The sequence below is a fragment of the Anas platyrhynchos genome, chromosome 31 (genome assembly GCF_047663525.1).
Source record: "Anas platyrhynchos isolate ZD024472 breed Pekin duck chromosome 31, IASCAAS_PekinDuck_T2T, whole genome shotgun sequence".
NCBI lineage: Eukaryota > Metazoa > Chordata > Aves > Anseriformes > Anatidae > Anas > Anas platyrhynchos.
Genome location: NC_092617.1, coordinates 4105049 through 4125122, shown reverse-complemented (window position 1 = coordinate 4125122; position 20074 = coordinate 4105049). Strand labels below are relative to the sequence as shown.

The 20074-nt window shown below is 51.7% G+C and overlaps 2 protein-coding genes across 2 annotated transcripts; one reads left to right on the top strand and one right to left on the bottom strand.

The window, feature by feature from the left end:
• Positions 1-1722: 1722 nt before the first annotated feature.
• On the bottom strand, positions 1723-2664 carry LOC139999991 (olfactory receptor 14C36-like). Its single transcript, XM_072029673.1, has one exon. The coding sequence runs from the start codon at positions 2662-2664 to the stop codon at positions 1723-1725; it is 942 nt and encodes a 313-aa protein (XP_071885774.1).
• A 7046-nt stretch (positions 2665-9710) lies between these two features.
• LOC139999990 (olfactory receptor 14C36-like) lies at positions 9711-10670 on the top strand. The gene has a single exon (XM_072029672.1). The coding sequence runs from the start codon at positions 9711-9713 to the stop codon at positions 10668-10670; it is 960 nt and encodes a 319-aa protein (XP_071885773.1).
• The last annotated feature ends 9404 nt before the right edge of the window (positions 10671-20074 follow it).

The window sequence follows — 20074 nt, the reverse complement described above, 5'->3', positions numbered from 1 at the left end:
CTAGTCCTGCTCATAGTATTCATTACTGTGTCTGGTAGATGGCCCAATGGAAACACGTGCTGCCATAGCACAGTATTCCATGGGGCAAGGGAATGGAGCCGACAGTCAAGGGACACATTTGGGTGGGGAAGGTGGGGCCCAGCAGAGATAAGGAGTCAAGAAAGTGAGCTGGGGGAGGCCAGGAGAACCAGCCCAAGGGGTGGTGCTGCTTGTGAGGACACTTTGGGGCAGCAGCCTGAGTGGGCAGCAGCTGTGCGCAGGCGAGGGGAGGCCAGGAAGCGTATGGCAAGAGTGCTCCTGCCAGCAGAGCCAAGGCCGGGGCCGAGCCCAAGGGCAGAGGCAGGCCCAGGGCAGGGGGCTGCAAGGGCCATGCTGAGCTCCCTGCCCCCGCAGCAGCCGCCCTGGCCCTCGGCCTCCTCTCCCCTGCCCCTGCAGCTCTGGGCTCCCTTGGCGCAGCCCTGGCTCTGCAGCACCAAGCCCTGCTGGGAGCCCTCCCCTGAATGCTGCCACCGCTCCCTGATGCTGCTGTTGCCCTCTGCCAGGCACTGCCCAGCCCAGCCCAGCCCCTGCCCACCTCTCCCCACCTCCCTGCCCTCTCCCCAGCCCAGCAGCCCAGGCTGTTCCGGCCCCAGGGCAGTGTCCAGTGCAGGCTGCTGCAGGGCTCTGGGCACGGCCACCACAGCCCCAGCCCCTCGTAAGGCACCACAGCTGCTGGCACAAAGGTGGCTCTGGGCCTCCCCTGCAACCCCCGCGCAGGGGCCAGCCCCAGCTCGTTGATGAAGGTCCATGAAGCTGCAGGAGCCCTGCTCTCTTGCCTGGGAGATCCCCAGCACACAGTGCCTGTGCCACAGAGCAACTCCAGATTCCTCTCCAGCATGCCATTTGCCATCAGACCGAGCAAATGCAGGACACTACCAGGGCACCGAAAGGCCAAGTATTGTTTGCTGGGCCGTGTGCTACCAAGAAGTCAGATCCCAGTCCAGCCCTTTGTCCTTCAGCGATCACTATAGGAATCTGATCCATCCTGAAGCCCAGAAAAACAAGAGGGTTGACCAGGGAGGATCTCCTTGGGTGTATTTCTGACACCAGCTTTAGAAGAGGTGTACAGAGATGCGGAGGAGATGCCACTGTAGGAATATCAGGAAAGTCACCAAGGTGCATGAGATCTGATGGCTAATCCACGTACAAGAGCACAAGAGAACAATGTGGAGACCAAAAGAGAGCAGCAGAGAAAAGGCCATGTCCTGCTGCTGGCCATGGCCATGGCTCCAGGGAAGCAGCAGCCCCGGCCCGAAGGCAGCAGAGAGGCAGAGCCCAGCGGGCAGTGAGGGGCAGCCCCGAGGGCCACCGGGGCTGCTCTTGCATGTGGCAGCTGGGCTCTTGGCCCTGAGCCCCTCCTGCATGCTGGGGCTGCTCCCCCAGCTCCAGAGCAGATGGCAAGAAACGGCAGCTGAGACCAGTGAAGTTATGCTCTTTTCTTAATTGACTATACCTACAGAGGAAGCCTAGTTCAATTGGTTGATTAGAAGATGTATTCAAAGTAAATAAATTACTACATAAATTAAATCAATATTAAAAATTATTTAAAAAAGAAAAATAATATGAAAATCTGTCATGTCCGTTTCTCAAATACAATGGTAGTCTTCAGAGGATTATTGTTAATGATTACAATATGATAATACTACTAAAGATAAAAATGATATGGTACAAATCACAATACTATTAACAACATTGATGCTTAAGAAGCACATATAGAAGCATTTTCCTCACTGCAACTTTGAGCTCCTGGCTCCTCATGCTGTAGATGAGTGGGTTCACTGCTGGAGGTACCACTGAGTACAAAAGTGACACCACCAAGTCCAGAGATGGGGAAGAGATGGAAGCGGGCTTCAGGTAGGCAAATATGGCAGTGCTGACAAAGAGGAAAACCACTGCCAGGTGAGGGAGGCACGTGGAAAAGGCTTTGTGCTTGCTCTCCTCAGAGGGCATCCTCAGCACAGTCATGAAGATCTGTAAATAGGAAACTACAATGAAAATAAAACAGCCAAAGAATAAAGAAACACTAAACACAAGAGCCCCGACTTCCCTGAGGTAGGCATCTGAGCAGGACAGCCTGAGGATGTGAGGGATTTCACAGAAGAACTGGTCCACAACATTGCCTTTGCAGAGGGGCAGGGAAAATGTGTTGGCCGTGTGCAGGACAGCAGTGAGAAAGCCACTGCCCCAGGCAGCTGCTGCCATCTGGGCACAAGCTCTGCTGCCCAGGAGGCTCCCGTAGTGCAGGGGCTTGCAGATGGCAACGTAGCGGTCGTAGGCCATGACAGTGAGAAGGGAATACTCTGCTACAAACAAGAAAGCAACAAAAAAGACCTGTGTAGTACATCCTTGATGGGAGATGGCCCTGGTGTCCCACAGGGCATTGGCCATGGCTTTGGGTAGAGTGGTGGAGATGCAGCCCAGGTCGAGGAGGGCGAGGTTGAGAAGGAAGAAGTACATGGGGGTGTGGAGGTGGTGGTCGCAGGCTACGGCGCTGAGGATGAGGCCGTTGCCCAGGAGGGCAGCCAGGTAGATGCCCAGGAAGAGCGCGAAGTGCAGGAGCTGCAGCTCACGTGTGTCTGCAAATGCCATCAGGAGGAACTCTCTCACAGAGCTGCTGTTCGGCATTCTCTGACCTAAAAAAATGGCTGTCTGTTGAAGAGGAGAAGGCAGAGCAAAGTTAGAACAGACTACTTAAACTAAAACCTATTACAAGATTAAGAGCACCCCCAGCCCAAGCCCCTCTTTTTGCAGCAGAACCTCAAAGACTCTCAAAGACTACTGCATTGCCCACTGCCCTCCCAGAAACAAGACCCAGCAGGAGACCCTCCCAGGACCTGTAGCTGCATGGCCCTGCAGCCAGACACTTACCTTGTCAGGGGCTGTGCAGGTTTCTCCTGCAGGCAGCTCTCAGCATCCTCCCACTGCCAAGTGCCTCCAAGCCCTCTCTCCTTCTCTCCTCTCTGTGTTTTTGCCTTTGTATCTCTTACCTCCTGCGCTGTGCAGAGGAGCTGCTCCTGGGCACAGCTGTCTCTCTGCTTCATGGGACTTTCTGAAATGTTTTCTCTGTCCCATGAGCCTGGCCCAGCTCAGCAGAACAACACCAGCACAAGGCACTGCAATCACCCCTCTGGGGGCTTTGCTGATGAGCCCACGAACCTCAGGCACTCAGAGACAATTGAAGACATCTCTCCAGAAGTCCAAGTCAGAGGCAAGTTTCCTGCAGTGTCCTCCTGAGGGCCAGCAGTGACACATCCTCCCTTGGAGCTCGTTAGAGCAGAACACTGGAGGCAGTGATGACAAGGAGACGAAGGCAACGTGAAGGTGACACTGATGTGTGGGAAAAGTGGATGTGTGTCACCAAGCCAGGCCTTGACCCCTGATCCCTAGGAAGGAGATCCTTTCCCTTCACACCTTGCTCAAGGCTCTTTGTGGGGCAATAGGAGATGGGTATGTGCATTGCCAAGTGCAGGAGAATGGTACAACCCCTGCCTGCTTCATGGGTGGAGGTGAGGAGGAAATGAGGCCCTGGTGTTTTAACAATATGTCTCCTCATTGGCTTTAGTAGCTTAGAAGACAGCAGCCATAGCCATGGACACAAAGACTTTGGTTCCGTTGGGACTTTCAGCCTTTCCAGTGTCCTTGCTCTTCCCTGAACCAGGCTGTCCTAGGAAATCCCAGTCCTGTACCTTTTTCCCCGTTCCCGTAGACCATTGTGTTTGTGGTGTCTCACTGGATCTGAGCTGAGTCTGATAACTCAGATTTTCTTGGTGGCCATGCTCCTCATAATGCAGTTCTGTAGGAAGCTGGCCTAGTTCCTGGTGAGCAGGAACTACTACTCGTACAACATCCCTCATGGAGGGTGTTCACAAGTCTATGGAGCTGGATGGGATATAGCCGAGGGTGCAGAGGGAGTTGGCAGAAGTGCTCACCAAGCTTCCTTCCATCATTTATCGGCAGTCCTGGCTATCAGTCAACTGGTGACTAGCAAATGTGATGCTCACCTACAAAATGGCTGGAAGGAGGATCGTGGAACTACAAGCCTGTCAGTCTGAACTCGGTCCTGGGGAAGCTCTTGGAGCAGATTATCTTGAATTCCATCACACAGTGCTTCCAGAACAACCAGGTGATCAGGCCCAGCCAGCATGGTTTTCTCAAAGGCAGGTCCCGCTTGGCAAATCAGATCTCAAGGTGTGACAAGGTGATGCTCGCAGTGGGTGAGGGAAAGGCTGTGGATGTGGTCTACCTAGACCACAGTAAGGCTTTTCCATCTTTTCCCACAACATTCTCCAGAGAAACTGGCTGCTCAAGGCTTGGACGGGTGTATGCTTTTTGGGGTCAAAAACTGGCCCAAAGAGTCATGGTAAATGCAAATCAATGCAGCTGGAGACCTGTCCTTAGTGTCCCCCAGGGCCCAGTACTGCAGCCAGGTCTCTTCAATATCTCCACCAATGATGTGGATGAGGGGATCGAGTGCACCCTCAGTAAGTTTGCAGATGACACAAAGTTTGGAGTGAATGTTGATCTGTTAGGAGGGCTTGTGAGGCCACAACTCGAGTACTGTGCTCAGCTCTAGGGCCCCAATAAGAATGTGTATCTATTAGAAGGAGTCCAGAGGAGGGCCATGGGGACGATCAATGGGCTGCAGCACTTTTCCTAGGAACATGCTGAGGAAGATGGGTTTGTTCGGCCTGGACAAGAGAAGGCTCTGGGGAGACCTTAAAGAGCCCTTCCAGTACCAATAGGGGGCCTACAGGACAGCTGGGGAGGGACTCTTCATCAGAGTGTCATGATAGGAGTAGCGGTAATGGTTTTAAACTGAAAGAGGGTAGATTTAGATTAGCTACTAGAAAGAAGTTCTTGACTTAGAGGGTGGTAAGGCAGCGGAACAGGCTGTCCAGGGAAGCTGTGGATGCCCTATCCCTGGAAGTATTCAAGGCTAGGTTGGATGGGGCTTTGAGCAACCTGGTCTAGTGGAAGCCAAATCGATGGTGGGGCAGAGTGAGAAGCAGAGAAGGCCTTGATGCTGTGTAAACACTGCACAGGAACAACGACTACAGCTGTGGGTGACCAACAGTGCTCTGGTCACATATCAAAAAGACAGCACCACACAGCCTGATCTGCAGAGGAACTCTGTCCCAGCCAGAATCAGCGTCCCCACAATGGACAAGAATCTCTGGAAGGAGCCAGGAAGGTGCTAATAAGCACCAGCACAACTGAGGAAGCCCAAAGGCCTTTCTGAAGGGTCACCGAGTGCCACCCGAGAGACAGTGCTGGGCAGTGGGGAGGGCCAGGAGAAACAATTGTGTGAAGGTTGTGAGAAACAAGGAAATGTCATTGCCATTACCCAGGGCTCCAAAAAATCACTCACTGGCCTCCTCTGTCAGGGCATTGTGGGCCCAGTAGACAGCAGTGAATGGAGCCCGCAGAGCGTGAGCCTGTCCTATGTGGACTGAGCAGAGCTCAAGTGCTCAATCTGCTGTGAGCACGCAGAGGAGAGCTCTGCAACCCCAGGACATGCAGCAGCCCTAGCAAAGGAGCCTGGCAAGTGATTCCTTGCAGCCCTGGGGCAATGGTAGTGACCCCATGAGCTGGGTCTGCTTCCCAGCTTGCCCAGCACAGCCCTGCAGATTGCCCCCGTGCTCCAGGCACCACAGCCCCCTCGCTCTGCAGAGCAGCACCACCAGCTGAGGCTGGAGCTGGGGCTGGGGCTGGAGCTGGGGCTGGGGCTGGGAGGTGCTTCCCCAAGTGTTTTCCAGGCCAGCTTCATGCACAGGACTTCTGGATGTGAGCATAATCTTCACTTAGAGCAAGGATCTGAGAGACCACCAACAGGCACAGGGCAGGAGGTCCCTCCTGCCCAAGTACCTTACAGGACTGGCACGGAACTGGCTCCTCAGAGAGGCTGGGAGCCCATCATCAATGCTGCAAGGATCACAGCCAGATTACTTGTAGGTGGGCAGGTCCTGTCCCCAAAAGGGGGTGTTTTGTAGGTATGGTATTATGAGGTCAGTCGTGCTTCAGAAATTTTAGTCCAAACCCCTTTTCCATTATCTTTACACTCTTGCTCAGCCTGATCCCTGTCCTTAACACTAGCATTAAAATGTTATAATTAACTCTAGTATTCTTGCAGATCTAAACAAAATGTTAAACCAAAGAGCTTGCAAATGCCCCAACCACAGACCTGACACCCCAAGCAGAACACCAAACCTTCCTACTAAAAATTTGCTTAATCTCTAACCCAGAAAAGTTTGCTGTACTTCCTAATGCCATGAACAAACAACTAACATCCAAAGCCTGTCTTCCCGTGCATTAACCTCCTCACCTTTAACCCTTTTCCTAACCTTTAAATTTAGGTTCTTTTTCCCTAGGGGCAAGGCAGGAACTGTGAGGCTGCTCTGCAGTAACATGGCATTCAAAGATGGATGTGAGGGGCCATGGATCTGATCAGCTTTTAGGCCACAAGGAGGAGATGGGTGGGGATGCTCTACCTCAAGATCTCCTGCCCCAGCAGGAAGAATGTGGCAGGGACTGTGAGGTCACTTCTGTCTCTGCACTTGATAGGGCAGCAGCAGGAACATGTCACAGAAAGGGACTGGGAGGTCACTTGTGTCTGGAGGTGTCAGGTCAGCCTTGACTTCTCCCTGGGAGCTGCACTTTTGGGCTGACATGTGGCAGTGGCCCTGCTAGACCAGCAGAAGGCACCTGCTTGGCATGCTGACTGGGGGATCCCCTCTGCCTCCAGAGCCAGGAGGACCCAGACAGAAAGAAGGCCCCCATATGGGTTGTCCTGTCCCTTCTGCTTGAGTCCATGACTGCACAGCAGCAGCAGGCACAAGGCTTGGCTGTGTCTAGCCAAGAAGCTGCAAGGCCAGCAGCAGGCCCCTGGCTTGGAAGTTTCTGCTGAGGTGACTTGCGTCTGGTTGGCTGAGAGGCCGCAAGGAGCCTGCTGGGTTGATATGCCTACTTCAGGAGGGGTTTCCACCTTGATGGAGCTTCCTTTGGCAGTAGGAAAGAGCAGAAGAAAAATCTTCCACAAAGTGCACCATGGATGGTTGGCACTGGCTACAAGGAAGAAGAAATATCCAGGGGAACAACTGGTCTTGCTGCTAGAGTCAGAGGCAAAGAAGGCATTAAGTACCTCAGCCTTTACCTTATCTCTAGATCATTACCAGATCTCCCCTATGTCCAATGAAGGATGATGATTCTTCTCAATCCTCTTTTATTTAAAGTATTTCTATAAGCAGTGTTTATTGTCTTTGACAGTAATAGACAGATGGAGCTCCAGCTGGGCTTTGGCCCTTCTAACTTTGACCTGCACAGCCCCATAACATTCAGGACACAGCTCCAGACAAACTGACAGCATGCATAGGAATGAAGGACAGAAAAAGCAGAATCTGGCAGCCTTCCACCCACTGATTTTCTGTGACTCTGCGTTGCTGTTCCATTCAATTGTTACTCCTGTATTATCCAAACGTTCCCGCAGCTCGTAATGCTACTATCTTGTCAGAGATAGCACAGTCACACAAAGGCTGAAGCACCTGCCTGCAGACATGAATGGCTGACAGAAAGGAGCATGAGTGTGGGGGAATGTTGAGAAACTGCAGGATTTTGCCTAAAGTAACTTCTTGATGTTTACAAGGAGAAGAGCCCAGTCCTGAACCAGAGGAAGAGGAACCCCACACATCAGGGCAGACTGGGACCCTGCTGAGTGAGCAGTAGCGAGATGGATGAAGGCCTGGACACCACGAGAGATGCCATACGAGCAGTGGTGATTGCTAAGCAGGAACCAGGTCAGCTTCCTACAGAGCTGCCTTCTGGGGAGCATGGCCACCAAGGATCTGAGGTATCAGACTCAGCTCAGATCCCTTGAGACACCGCACGAACAAGTGCCAACAACTAGCCAGTAAAGAGGCGCAGGTCTGGGAGTCACTAGGATATCCTCATTATCATTGCTCGGAGGAATAATGATAATGGCAAGACTGAAAATCCCAAAAGGACCCAGGCCTCTGTGTTCATGGCTATGGCTATTGTCTCTGCCACTGAGGCCAAAGAGGAGACAGCTGATTGTTAAAGCACCAGGGCCTCATTGCCTCTTTGCCCCCACCCACGAAGCAGGCAGGGCTCATACCATTCTCCTGCACTTGGCAATGCACATCCCCATCTCCTACTGCCCCACAAAGAGCCCTGAGCAAGGTGTGAAGGGAAAGGATTTCCCTTCCAAGGGGCTGGAGGTCAAGGCCTGGCCCTTGTGCTTGCTGACACACATGCAGTTTTCCTACACATCAGTGTCACCTTCACATTGCCTTTGTCTCCTTGTCCTCACTGCCTCCAGGGTTCTGCTCTAACGAGCTCCAAGGGAGGCTGTGTCAGTGCTGGCCCTCAGGGGAACACTGCAGGAAACTTGCCTCTGACATGGACTTCTGGAGAGATGTCTTCAATTGTCTCTGAGTGCCTGAGGTTCGTGGGCTCATCAGCAAAGCCCCCAGAGGGGTGATTGCAGTGCCTTGTGCTGGTGCTGTGCTGCTGAGCTGGGCCTGGCACATGGGAGAGAGAAAAAACTTTTGAAGAAGTCCCATGAAGCAGAGAGACAGCTGTGCCCAGGAGCAGCTCCTCTGCACAGTACAGCAGGGCTGGGGGCTCTGACCGCAGCTGGCACACAGACAGGAGAGAAGGAGAGAGGGCTTGGAGGCAGTTGGCAGTGGGAGGATGCTGAGAGCTGCCTGCAGGAGAAACCTGCACAGCCCTTGACAAGGTAAGGGTCTGGCTGCAGGGCCATGCAGCTGCAGCTCCTGGAAGGGTCTCCTGCTGGGTCTTGTTTCTGGGAGGGCAGTGGGCAATGCAGTAGGCTTTGAGAGTCCTGCTGGGTTGCCCTGCGAGGTGAGAAAGTCTGGCAGAAGCTCCTTGGAGTGTCATAACCTAGCTACCCCATGTCAGATAAGACAGGGGTGGCCAAGCCTCCTCCAGACACTGCAGGAGGTGCAGCTGGGATATGGGACACTCCAGCTTTCAGATATCCAGCTCTGTCTGTGGGTCATCCTCCTGGGCTGCAGGCTGCTCTCCAGCAGGATGTAGCTCTCTCGTGGCATCCTTGTGTTATCCAGGTGCTCCAAGGAAAAGACACCTCCATCCTAACATCATGTCCATGCTGCTGGATGGCTGTCTGTGGGAAGCTGCAATGAGGTGCAATAAGGACAATGACCTCTGCACCTCTGGCTAGACAACCCACAGACAAGGTGAGGTTTCTGTCCAGCTGCACTTGGCTTCTTTACTCTCACCATTCTCCAATTCCATCTCAGGGAAACACCTAAGGGGGGTGGTCCTGCAACTCACAGAGGGCTGACACAGGGCAGCTGAGAAGAGCAGTGTTCAGCAGTTACATCTGAAGCTCTGTTCTGCATTGAGATGCATTGTTTGAAACAGCATTGCAAATTCCAGTGTCCTGATCGGTGAACTGAACTAGAGTTTCCCCCATGTTCCTGCTTCCACATGATGAACAGCAGGAAGGAGTCGTCTGCAAGCTCAAGTAAGGAAGGTGTGGAAAGGTTCTCTGGCAAAGAGAGGCTAAGGCAGGGGGTTGGTCCAAAACTTGCAATAGGTTTTCCTCAGAGAAGCCTCTTCTAAATTTGTTTTGCCTTCTCTCTTCAAAAGACAACTATGTCCAATGTAAGCAAATGCCCAACATCAGCTCTGTGAGCGAGTTCCTCCTGCTGGCATTTGCAGACACGCGTGAGCTGCAGCTCCTGCACTTTGCGCTCTTCCTGGGCATCTACCTGGCTGCCCTCCTGGGCAACGGCCTCATCCTCAGCGCCGTAGCCTGCGACCACCGCCTCCACACCCCCATGTACTTCTTCCTCCTCAACCTCGCCCTCCTCGACCTGGGCTGCATCTCCACCACTCTGCCCAAAGCCATGGCCAATGCCCTCTGGGACACCAGGTCCATCTCCTATCAAGGATGTGCTACACAGGTCTTTTTCTTTCTCTTCTTTATAGCAGCAGAATATTCTATTCTCACTGTCATGGCCTATGACCGCTACATTGCCATCTGCAAGCCCCTGCACTACGGGAGCCTCCTGGGCAGCAGAGCTTGTGCCCAGATGGCAGCAGCTGCCTGGGGCAGTGGCTTTCTCAATGCTGTCCTGCACACCACCAGCACATTTTCCCTGCCCCTCTGCCAAGGCAATGTTTTGGACCAGTTCTTCTGTGAAGTCCCCCATATTCTCAAGCTCTCCTGCTCAGATTCCTACCTCAGAGAAGATGGGGCAGTTCTGTTTAGTATTTTTTTAGCATTTGGTTGTTTTGTTTTCATTGTGGTGTCCTATGTGCAGATCTTCAGGGCAGTGCTGAGGATGCCCTCAGAGCAGGGCCGGCACAAAGCCTATTCCACGTGCCTCCCTCACCTGGCTGTGGTCTCCATGTTTGTCAGCACTGGCATATTTTCCTACCTGAAGCCCCCCTCTATTTCCTCGCCATCCTTGGACCTGGTGGTCGCACTTCTGTACTCGCTGCTGCCTCCAGCACTGAACCCCCTCATCTACAGCATGAGGAACCAAGAGGTGAAGGATGCAGTGAGGAAACTTCTTCAATACATGTTTCTTGATCATCAGTGCTGTGTTCAGAAGATGTATTTCTGATAATATGCAATTTTGATTCATATTATATCATATCATTTTTATCATTACTAGTGTTATCAAAACATTTTAATTAATAATAATCCTAACAGAAATAAAATGTTATTTGGGAAAATGATACAATATTTTTAAAATTATTTTTCTCTGTTAGAACTAGAAAAAATAATTTATTTTGTTTTTAATAATGTAATTCTTACCATTCTAGATGTTACATTTTGTGTTTGCTTTGACCATATCTTCTAACATACATAGAGAACCAGGCTTCCGTGATAGATAAAGACAATAAAGATACCATCAGAAATTCATTGGTCTCAGTATCCCTCTCTTCCCATCTCCTCTGGAGCTGGGGCAGCAGCCTCAGCAACCAGGAGGTGCTCAGGGTCAAGAGCCCAGCTGCCACAGGAAGGAGCAGTGTATTTGGATTAGACCTTGTGGATCTAGGTGACAGTCCTGTCATCTCTATAGCAGGGACGGCACAAAGCCTTTTCCACATGCCCCCTCACGTGGCCGTGGTGTCCGTCTCCCTCAGGCCTGTCATGGTTGCCTGCTGATCATGTCTGATCTGCTTCTGCACATGACTTGCAATGTCAATAATTGGAGGAAAAGCCAGTATACCCGTTTGTGTGTTTTGTTTTGTTTTTGTTTTTGTTTTTGTTTTTGTTTTTGTTTTTTTGTGGTTGTGTTTGTGCATATTCTTATTACATTAATTCAGCTAATGCACATCCATTAAAATGATATGGATGTACCTGTTGAATATACATGTAGCTCATAGACTGTGCATGTGAAGCCATGCTCTCTGTGAATTTAACCTTAATGGAGTTAAAATTCAACTGCCATTTTGTCTGACATCTGTCCTCTGAGACCTGGCCTGGCTCTGCAGGGGCAGTGCCCGTGTGCAGGGGTACAGAGGAAAAGAGTCCTATCCCAGCAGCACGGCCAGGGAGCACCAGCGATTGGGGCATGCAGAGCTGCTCTCTTGCCACTGCCGCCCTCTCCTGCTGAGCCCGGCTGCTCCTTGGTGCCAGTTCTGCTGTGGGGCCGAGCTGGAACTGCAGGCAGGGACAGGCAGTGGGCACGGCAGTGGCACAGCTGGCCTCCACTGCAGCACTTCCCTCCTAAGGGGGGATCTCCTCCGAGGTGGACTGACCAGAGCTCAAGTGCTCAGTCTGGTGTGAGCAGGCAGAGGAGAGCTCTGCAGCCCCAGGGCACGCAGCAGCCCCATCAAAGGAGCCTGGCGAGTGATTCCTTGCAGCCCTGGGGCAATGGCAGTGACCCCTTGAACTGGGTGTGCCCAGAGCATTGCCTTGGCAGAGGGGAAGGGAAAATGTGTTGGCCGTGTGCAGGACAGCATTGAGAAAGCCACTGCCCCAGGCAGCTGCTGCCATCTGGGCACAAGCTCTGCTGCCCAGGAGGCTCCCGTAGTGCAGGGGCTTGAAGATGGCAACTTAGCGGTCGTAGGCCATGATGGTAAGAAGGGAATACTCTACTCCAACCAAGAAGACAAAAAAGAAGACCTGTGCAGCACATCCTTGATAGGAGATAGCCCTGGTGTCCCAGAGGGCATTGGCCATGGCTTTGGGCAGAGTGGTGGAGATGCAGCCCAGGTCGAGGAGGGCAAGGTTGAGGAGGAAGAAGTACATGGGGGTGTGGAGGCGGTGGTCGCAGGCTACGGCGCTGAGGATGAGGCCGTTGCCCAGGAGGGCAGCCAGGTAGATGGCCAGGAAGAGCGCAAAGTGCAGGAGCTGCAGCTCGCGCGTGTCTGCGAATGGCAGCAGGAGGAACTCGCTCACAGAGCTGACGTTGGGCATTTGCTGACTCTGGACACAGTTGTCTGCTGAAGATGAGATGGCAGAGAAACCTTATAACAGACTTCTCTCAGGAAAAGCCATTGTAAGTCTTAAAACATGCCCTAGCCTTACCCTCTCTTTTTGAAGAGGACCTTCCTCCAGGTTTCTTTCTTGCTTGAGCAAGGTAGAGTTTTCTTTTGTTATCTAGTAGTTACCCCTGTAATGGTTAGCATGATGAACATGGTCAGGGATTTCTCTGAGAAGAAAATTGAGACAGCTGGGAGCACAGAAGCTGCAGTAGAAGTGCAGATGGACAGAATATTCACTTTCACACTTACCTTGTCAAGGGCTGTGCACATTTCTCCTTCAGGCAGCTCTCAGCATCCTCCCACTCCCTTATGCCTCCAAGCCCTCTCTCCATCTCTCCTCTCCCCATGCCAGCTGTGGTCAGAGCCCTTAGCCCTGCTGCTCTGTGCAGAGGAGCTGCTTCTGGGCACAGCTGTCTCTCTGCTTCATGGGACTTTCTGAAATGTGTTTTTTCTGTCTCACGAGCCTGGCCCAGCTCAGCAGCACAGCACCAGACCAAGGCACTGCAATCACCCCTCTGGGGGCTTTGCTGATGAGCCCACAAACCTCAGGCACTCAGAGACAATTGAAGACATCTCTCCAGAAGGCCAAGTCAGAGGCAAGTTTCCTGCAGTGTCCCCCTGAGGGCCAGCACTGACACAGCCTCCCTTGGAGCTCGTTAGAGCAGAACCCTGGAGGCAGTGAGGACAAGGAGACAAAGGCAGTGTGAAGGTGACACTGATGTGGAGGAAAAGTGGATGTGTGTCACCAAGCACAAGCGCCAGGCCTTGACCCCTGGCCTCTAGGAAGGGAGATCCTTTCCTTCACACATTGCTCAGGGCTCTTTGTGGGGCAGTAGGAGATGGGGATGTGCATGGCCAAGTGCAGGAGAATGGTACGAGCCCTGCCTGGTTCATGGGTGGGGGCGAGGAGGCAATGAGGCCCTGGTTCTTCAATGATCAGCTGTCTCCTCATAGGCCTCAGTGACAGAGACAACAGCCATAGCCATGGACAGAAAGACCTGGGTCCTGCTGGGACTTGCCATAGCCCTTGCTCCTCTCCAAACCAGGATGGCCTAGAGAATCCCAGACCTGTGCCTCTTTACTGGTTAGTTGTAGACACTTGTCCTTGTGGTGTCATACCGGATCAGAGCTGAGTATGGTAACTCAGATCTTCTTGGTGGCCATGCTCCTCATAAGGCAGCTTTGTAGGAAGTTGGCCTGGTTCCTGCTGAGCAGGCACCACTGCTTGTATGGCATCCCTCGTGGTGCCCAGAACCTCCTTGTCCTCTGTACTCAGCAGTGTCCCAGTCTGCTCTGATGTGTGGGGTTACTCTCCCTCTCATTCAGGACTGGGCTCTTCTCCTTGTAAATGTCTAGAGGTTTCTTTAGACAAAATCCTGTAGTTTCTCAAGCTCCCAACACACTGATGCTGTGTTCTGTCAGCTGTTCCTGTCTGAAGGCAGACAGTTCAGCCTTCATGTGATTGTGCTGTCTCTGACAAGACAGCAGCATTGGGAGGTACAGGGGACACAGAATCACACACAGAACCACACAGAATTGTCTAAGTTGGAAGAGACCTCAAGATCATCAAGTCCAACCTCTGACCTAACACTAGCTAGTCCTCCACTAAACCAGCGTTTGGATAATACAGGAGTAACCAGCTGAATGGAACTGCAACACAGTCACAGAATGGTAATGCGTGGAAGGCTGCTAGATTCTACTTTTTCTGTGCTTCATTCTCATGCATGCTGTCAGTTTCTCTGCAACTGTGTCCTAAATGTTATGGGGCTGTGCAGGACAAAGTTAGAAGGGCCAAAGCCCAGCTGGAGCTTAATCAATCTGTACTGTACTTAATCAATCTGAAACTGTATCTTGGGAACTATTAGCAATTATACCTATTGTTTTTCTCCATTAGAGAGTCAATCTGTGGAGGGGAAAGGGGAAGATATTTTTTCTTACTTGATTACTCTCCCTTTCTGCTTCACCACCCCTGTATCCTCCTGGATCACTCTGCCTTCCTCCTTCACCACCCTCTTATCCCCTGAGCTTGTCAAAATAGCTCTCCAAGATATTGAATATTCTTGGGATACTCAGAACACCATAGTCTTGTTGTTCTGCCTCCTGAATGCACTTCAGATTCTGCTTAAAGTTAAACAACTACTTAGGAAGCTCATCCGGAGATCTGCCCGGAGGCAGTATAGTTGTGGGTGGCAGGGAGTATGGGTGGATATGGGCAGGCATCTAGAGCAGTTGGCACCCCCAGTGTGTTGGAAATTCACCCCTGAGCAATGGCAAAATCCTCAAAAACTGGCAGAATGCTTGAAAAAAAGGTGTCATGATTCTGGCAGTTCCAAAGTAACACAAATCATTGTAACGTGCTGGGGCCTGGCTCATGCCTATCGAGCTGCCATTGATACTGCTATCAACTTAGTGACAGACCCTGCGGCCACTCCAAGCCCTGTGACAGATCCAACGGCCACTGTGACCCCTACGGTGGATTCTGCAGCCGCTCCAGTCCCAGCTCCTGCAACTGCTCCAGCTCCAGCTCCTGCAGCCGCTCCAGATCCGGTTCCTGCAGCCGCTCCAGTCCCAGCTCCTGCAGCCGCTCCAGATCCAGTTCCTGCAGCCGCTCCAGTCCCAGTTCCTGCAGCCGCTCCAGTCCCAGCTCCTGCAACTGCTCCAGCTCCAGCTCCTGCAGCCGCTCCAGCTCCAGCTCCTGCCGCTACTCCAATCCCAGCTCCTGCAGACGCTCCAGCTCCTGTGGCCGTGTCAGAGAAACAATCTGTAGCAGTGCAAGTTGACCCTACAGAGGGTATTCCAACCCCTGTAACGGGGTCAGAGAAATGAGCTGTAGCAGTGCAAGTTGACCCTGCAGAGGGTATTCAAACCCCTGTAACGGGGTCAGAGAAACGAGCAGTAGCAGTGCAAGCTGCCCCCGCAGAGGGTATTCCAACCCCTGTGGCAGACCCTGTAACAAAGTCAGAGAAACGAGCAGTAGCAGTGCAAGCTGCCCCTGTAGAGAAGGTGAAAAAATGGTATAGAGATTCAGGTCGTTTAGAACGCAGAGAGTCTTCTGCCAATCCAGGCAAGGCTTCTGCCAAAACTAGGTATAGAGATGACGAAGATGACGACGACGCTGGGCCATCAAGGATTCAGGAGGAGGAAGATGAGGATGTCGAAAAATCAACGGTAACTACCCGAAGCCTAAACGAGCGCGAGCTACGAGATGTGTGAAAAGATTTTGGTCGCTGTATAGGTGAGCAGCTTGTCACCTGGCTGCTCCGGTGCTGGGACTCTGGAGCCAATTGTGTGGAATTAGACGGCAGGGAAGCCAAGCGGCTGGGATCCCTTGCTCGAGACGCCGGCATTGACAAAGCAATTGCAGATGGAGCACAATCCACCAGCCTCTGGAGGCGTCTCCTCTCAGCTGTGAGGGAAAGGTATCCCTTCAAGGAAGAACTTTGATGTCTACCAGGCAAGTGGACCACTATGGAGAAGGGAATCCAGTACCTGAGGGAATTAGCCGTACGGGAAGTGATTTATGAGGATCCAGACCTCAGACAAACATCCAAAGACCCAGATGAAGTCAAGTGTACACGACCCATGTGGCGGAAGTTTGTACGGAGTGCACCATCATCATATGCCAGCTCATTGGCAATAATGGCCTGGAAAGAGGATGAGGAACCCACAGTGGATGAAGCGGCTAAACAACTCCGGCAGTACGAAGAAAGTCTCTCCTCTTCCTTACAGGCCTGCGTCTCAGCTGTGGAGAAACTTTCTGAAAAGGTTCACCAACTTGAAGAGAATCTATTGTCCTCCCCACCTGAACCAACCAGTGTCCACCGACCAAAAGAGAACACCTGGGAGAAACTTTCTGAAAAGGTTCACCAACTTGAAGAGAGATTATTCTCCTCTGCACCTGTACAAAGCAGTGTCTCAGCTGTCAGGGGTAGGCGTTCACCCACACAAGGAAGACGATATGGTGGGTACTCACCCCGTGCCACCCTGTGGTTTTACTTACGAGACCATGGAGAGGACATGAGAAAATGGGATGGAAAATCTACCGCGACCCTAGAGGCACGGGTACGTGAGTTGCAAAAGAAAACAATCAGGAAAAAGGGCTTCTCCGAAAAGTTTGCTGCTCCAACTTCCAGCAGACAGTCCTTCAAACACAGAAACGAAGAAGATTCTGACCAGGATTAGGGGGCCCTGCCTCCAGCCAGGGGGAGGAAAGGGACAATCGAGTTTATTGGACTGTGTGGATTCGATGGCCTGGCACATCACGCGCACAGAAGTATAAGGCTTTAGTAGATACTGGTGCACAATGTACTATAATGCCATCGAGCTATAAAGGACCAGAGCCCATCTATATTTGTGGAGTGACCGGAGGATCTCAGCAGTTGACTGTATTGGAGGCTGAAGTGAGTCTGACTGGGAATGAGTGGGAAAAGCACCGCATTGTGACTGGCCCGGATGCTCCATGTATCCTTGGCATAGACTATCTTAGAAGAGGATATTGTAAGGACCCAAAAGGGTTCCGGTGGGCTTTTGGTATAGCTGCCTTAGAGACAGAGGGCATTAAACAATTATCTACCTTGCCTGGTCTCTCAGAGGACCCCTCTGTTGTGGGGTTTTTGAGGGTCGAAGAACAGCAAGTGCCAATCGCTACCACAACTGTGCACCGGCGGCAATATCGCACTAACCGAGACTCCCTGATCCCCATCCATAAGCTAATTCGTCAATTGGAGAGCCAAGGAGTGATCAGCAAGACCCATTCACCTTTCAATAGTCCCATATGGCCAGTGAGAAAGTCTAATGGTGAGTGGAGACTAACAGTGGACTATCGCGGCCTGAACGAAGTCACGCCACCACTGAGTGCTGCAGTGCCGGACATGCTGGAACTTCAGTATGAACTTGAATCGAAGGCAGCCAAGTGGTACGCCACAATTGATATCGCTAATGCATTTTTCTCCATCCCTCTAGCAGCAGAGTGCAGGCCACAATTTGCCTTCACTTGGAGGGGAGTCCAATATACTTGGAATAGGCTGCCCCAGGGGTGGAAACACAGCCCTACCATTTGCCATGGACTGATCCAGTCTACGCTAGAGCAGGGGGAAGCTCCTGAACACCTGCAGTACATCGATGACATTATTGTGTGGGGTGACACAGCAGAGGAAGTTTTCGAGAAAGGGAAGAAAATAGTCCAAATCCTTCTGAAATCCGGTTTTGCCATAAAACAAAATAAAGTCAAAGGACCTGCATGAGAGATCCAGTTTTTAGGAATAAAATGGCAAGATGGATGGCGTCAAATCCCAATGGATGTGATCAACAAAATAACAGCTATGTCTCCACCAACTAACAAAAAAGAAACACAGACTTTCCTAGGTGTTGTGGGGTTTTGGAGAATGCACATCCCAAATTACAGTCTGATTGTAAACCCACTCTACCAAGTAACCCGTAAGAAGAATGAGTTTGAATGGGGCCCTGAACAACGACAAGCCTTTGAACAAATCAAGCAGGAAATAGTCCATGCAGTAGCCCTTGGGCCAGTTCGAACAGGACCAGATGTAAAGAATGTGCTCTACACTGCAGCCGGGGAGAACGGCCCCACCTGGAGCCTCTGGCAGAAAGAACCTGGGGAAACTCGAGGTCGGCCCCTGGGGTTTTGGAGTCGGGGATACAGAGGATCTGAGGCCCGCTATACTCCAACTGAAAAGGAGATATTGGCAGCATATGAAGGAGTTCGATCTGCTTCGGAGGTGGTCGGTACTGAAGCGCAGCTCCTCCTAGCACCCCGATTGCCGGTACTAGGCTGGATGTTCAAGGGAAGGGTCCCCTCTACGCATCATGCAACTGATGCTACATGGAGCAAGTGGGTTGCACTGATTACTCAGCGGGCTCGAATAGGAAACCCCAGTCGCCCAGGAATATTGGAAGTGATCATGGACTGGCCAGAAGGCAAATACTTTGGGATATCATCAGAGGAGGAGGTGGGTCGTGCTGAAGAAGCCCCACTGTACAACCAGTTGCCAGAGAATGAAAAGAAATATGCCCTGTTCACTGATGGGTCCTGTCGTATTGTGGGGAAGCATCGGAGATGGAAGGCTGCTGTATGGAGTCCTACGCGACGAGTTGCAGAAGCTGCTGAGGGAGAAGGTGAATCGAGTCAGTTTGCAGAAGTGAAAGCCATTCAGCTGGCTTTAGACATTGCTGAACGAGAAAAATGGCCAGTTCTCTATCTCTACACCGATTCATGGATGGTAGCAAATGCCCTGTGGGGATGGTTACAGCAATGGAAGCAAAACAACTGGCAGCGTAGGGGCAAACCCATCTGGGCTGCTGCATTGTGGCAAGATATTGCTGCTCGGGTAGAGAACCTGGCTGTGAAAGTACGCCACGTAGATGCTCATGTGCCCAAGAATCGGGCTACTGAAGAACATCAAAACAACCAGCAGGTGGATCAGGCTGCTAAGATTGAAGTAGCTCAAGTGGACCTGGATTGGCAGCATAAAGGTGAATTATTTATAGCCCGATGGGCCCATGACACCTCAGGCCATCAAGGAAGAGACGCAACATACAGATGGGCTCGTGATCGAGGGGTGGACTTGACCATGGACGCTCTAGCACAGGTTATTCATGACTGTGAAACATGTGCTGCAATCAAGCAAGCCAAACGGTCAAAGCCTCTTTGGTATGGAGGACGATGGCTGAAATATAAATATGGAGAGGCCTGGCAGATTGATTACATCACACTCCCTCAAACTCGCAATGGCAAGCGCCACGTACTTACAATGGTGGAAGCAACCACCGGATGGCTGGAAACATATCCTGTGCCTCATGCCACCGCCCGGAACACCATCCTGGGCCTTGAAAAGCAAGTCCTATGGCGACATGGCACCCCAGAAAGAATAGAATCAGACAATGGGACTCACTTCCGAAACAACCTTATAGACACTTGGGCCAAAGAACATGGTATTGAATGGGTGTATCACATCCCCTATCATGCACCAGCCTCCGGGAAAGTTGAACGATACAATGGCCTGTTAAAGACTACCTTGAAAGCAATGGGCGCTGGGACGTTCAAAAACTGGGATACGCGTTTGGCAAAGGCCACCTGGTTAGTCAATACTAGGGGATCTGTAAGTTCTGTAAGTTCCTGTAGTGCATGTAAAAAATATGCTGGGTAAAACAGTCTGGGCTACTCCTGCCTCAGGAAAAGGCAAACCTATTCGTGGAATTGTTTTCGCTCAGGGACCTGGATACACTTGGTGGGTGATGCAACTGTGTAGTTTCTCAAGCTCCCAACACACTGATGCTGTGTTCTGTCAGCTGTTCCTGTCTGAAGGCAGACAGTTCAGCCTTCATGTGATTGTGCTGTCTCTGACAAGACAGCAGCATTGGGAGGTACAGGGGACACAGAATCACACACAGAACCACACAGAATTGTCTAAGTTGGAAGAGACCTCAAGATCATCAAGTCCAACCTCTGACCTAACACTAGCTAGTCCTCCACTAAACCAGCGTTTGGATAATACAGGAGTAACCAGTTGAA

Bases quoted from the DNA above. Each gene is read 5' to 3' on its own strand.
- LOC139999991 (XM_072029673.1), bottom strand. From the start codon at position 2,664: ATGCCGAACAGCAGCTCTGTGAGAGAGTTCCTCCTGATGGCATTTGCA.
- LOC139999990 (XM_072029672.1), top strand. From the start codon at position 9,711: ATGCCCAACATCAGCTCTGTGAGCGAGTTCCTCCTGCTGGCATTTGCA.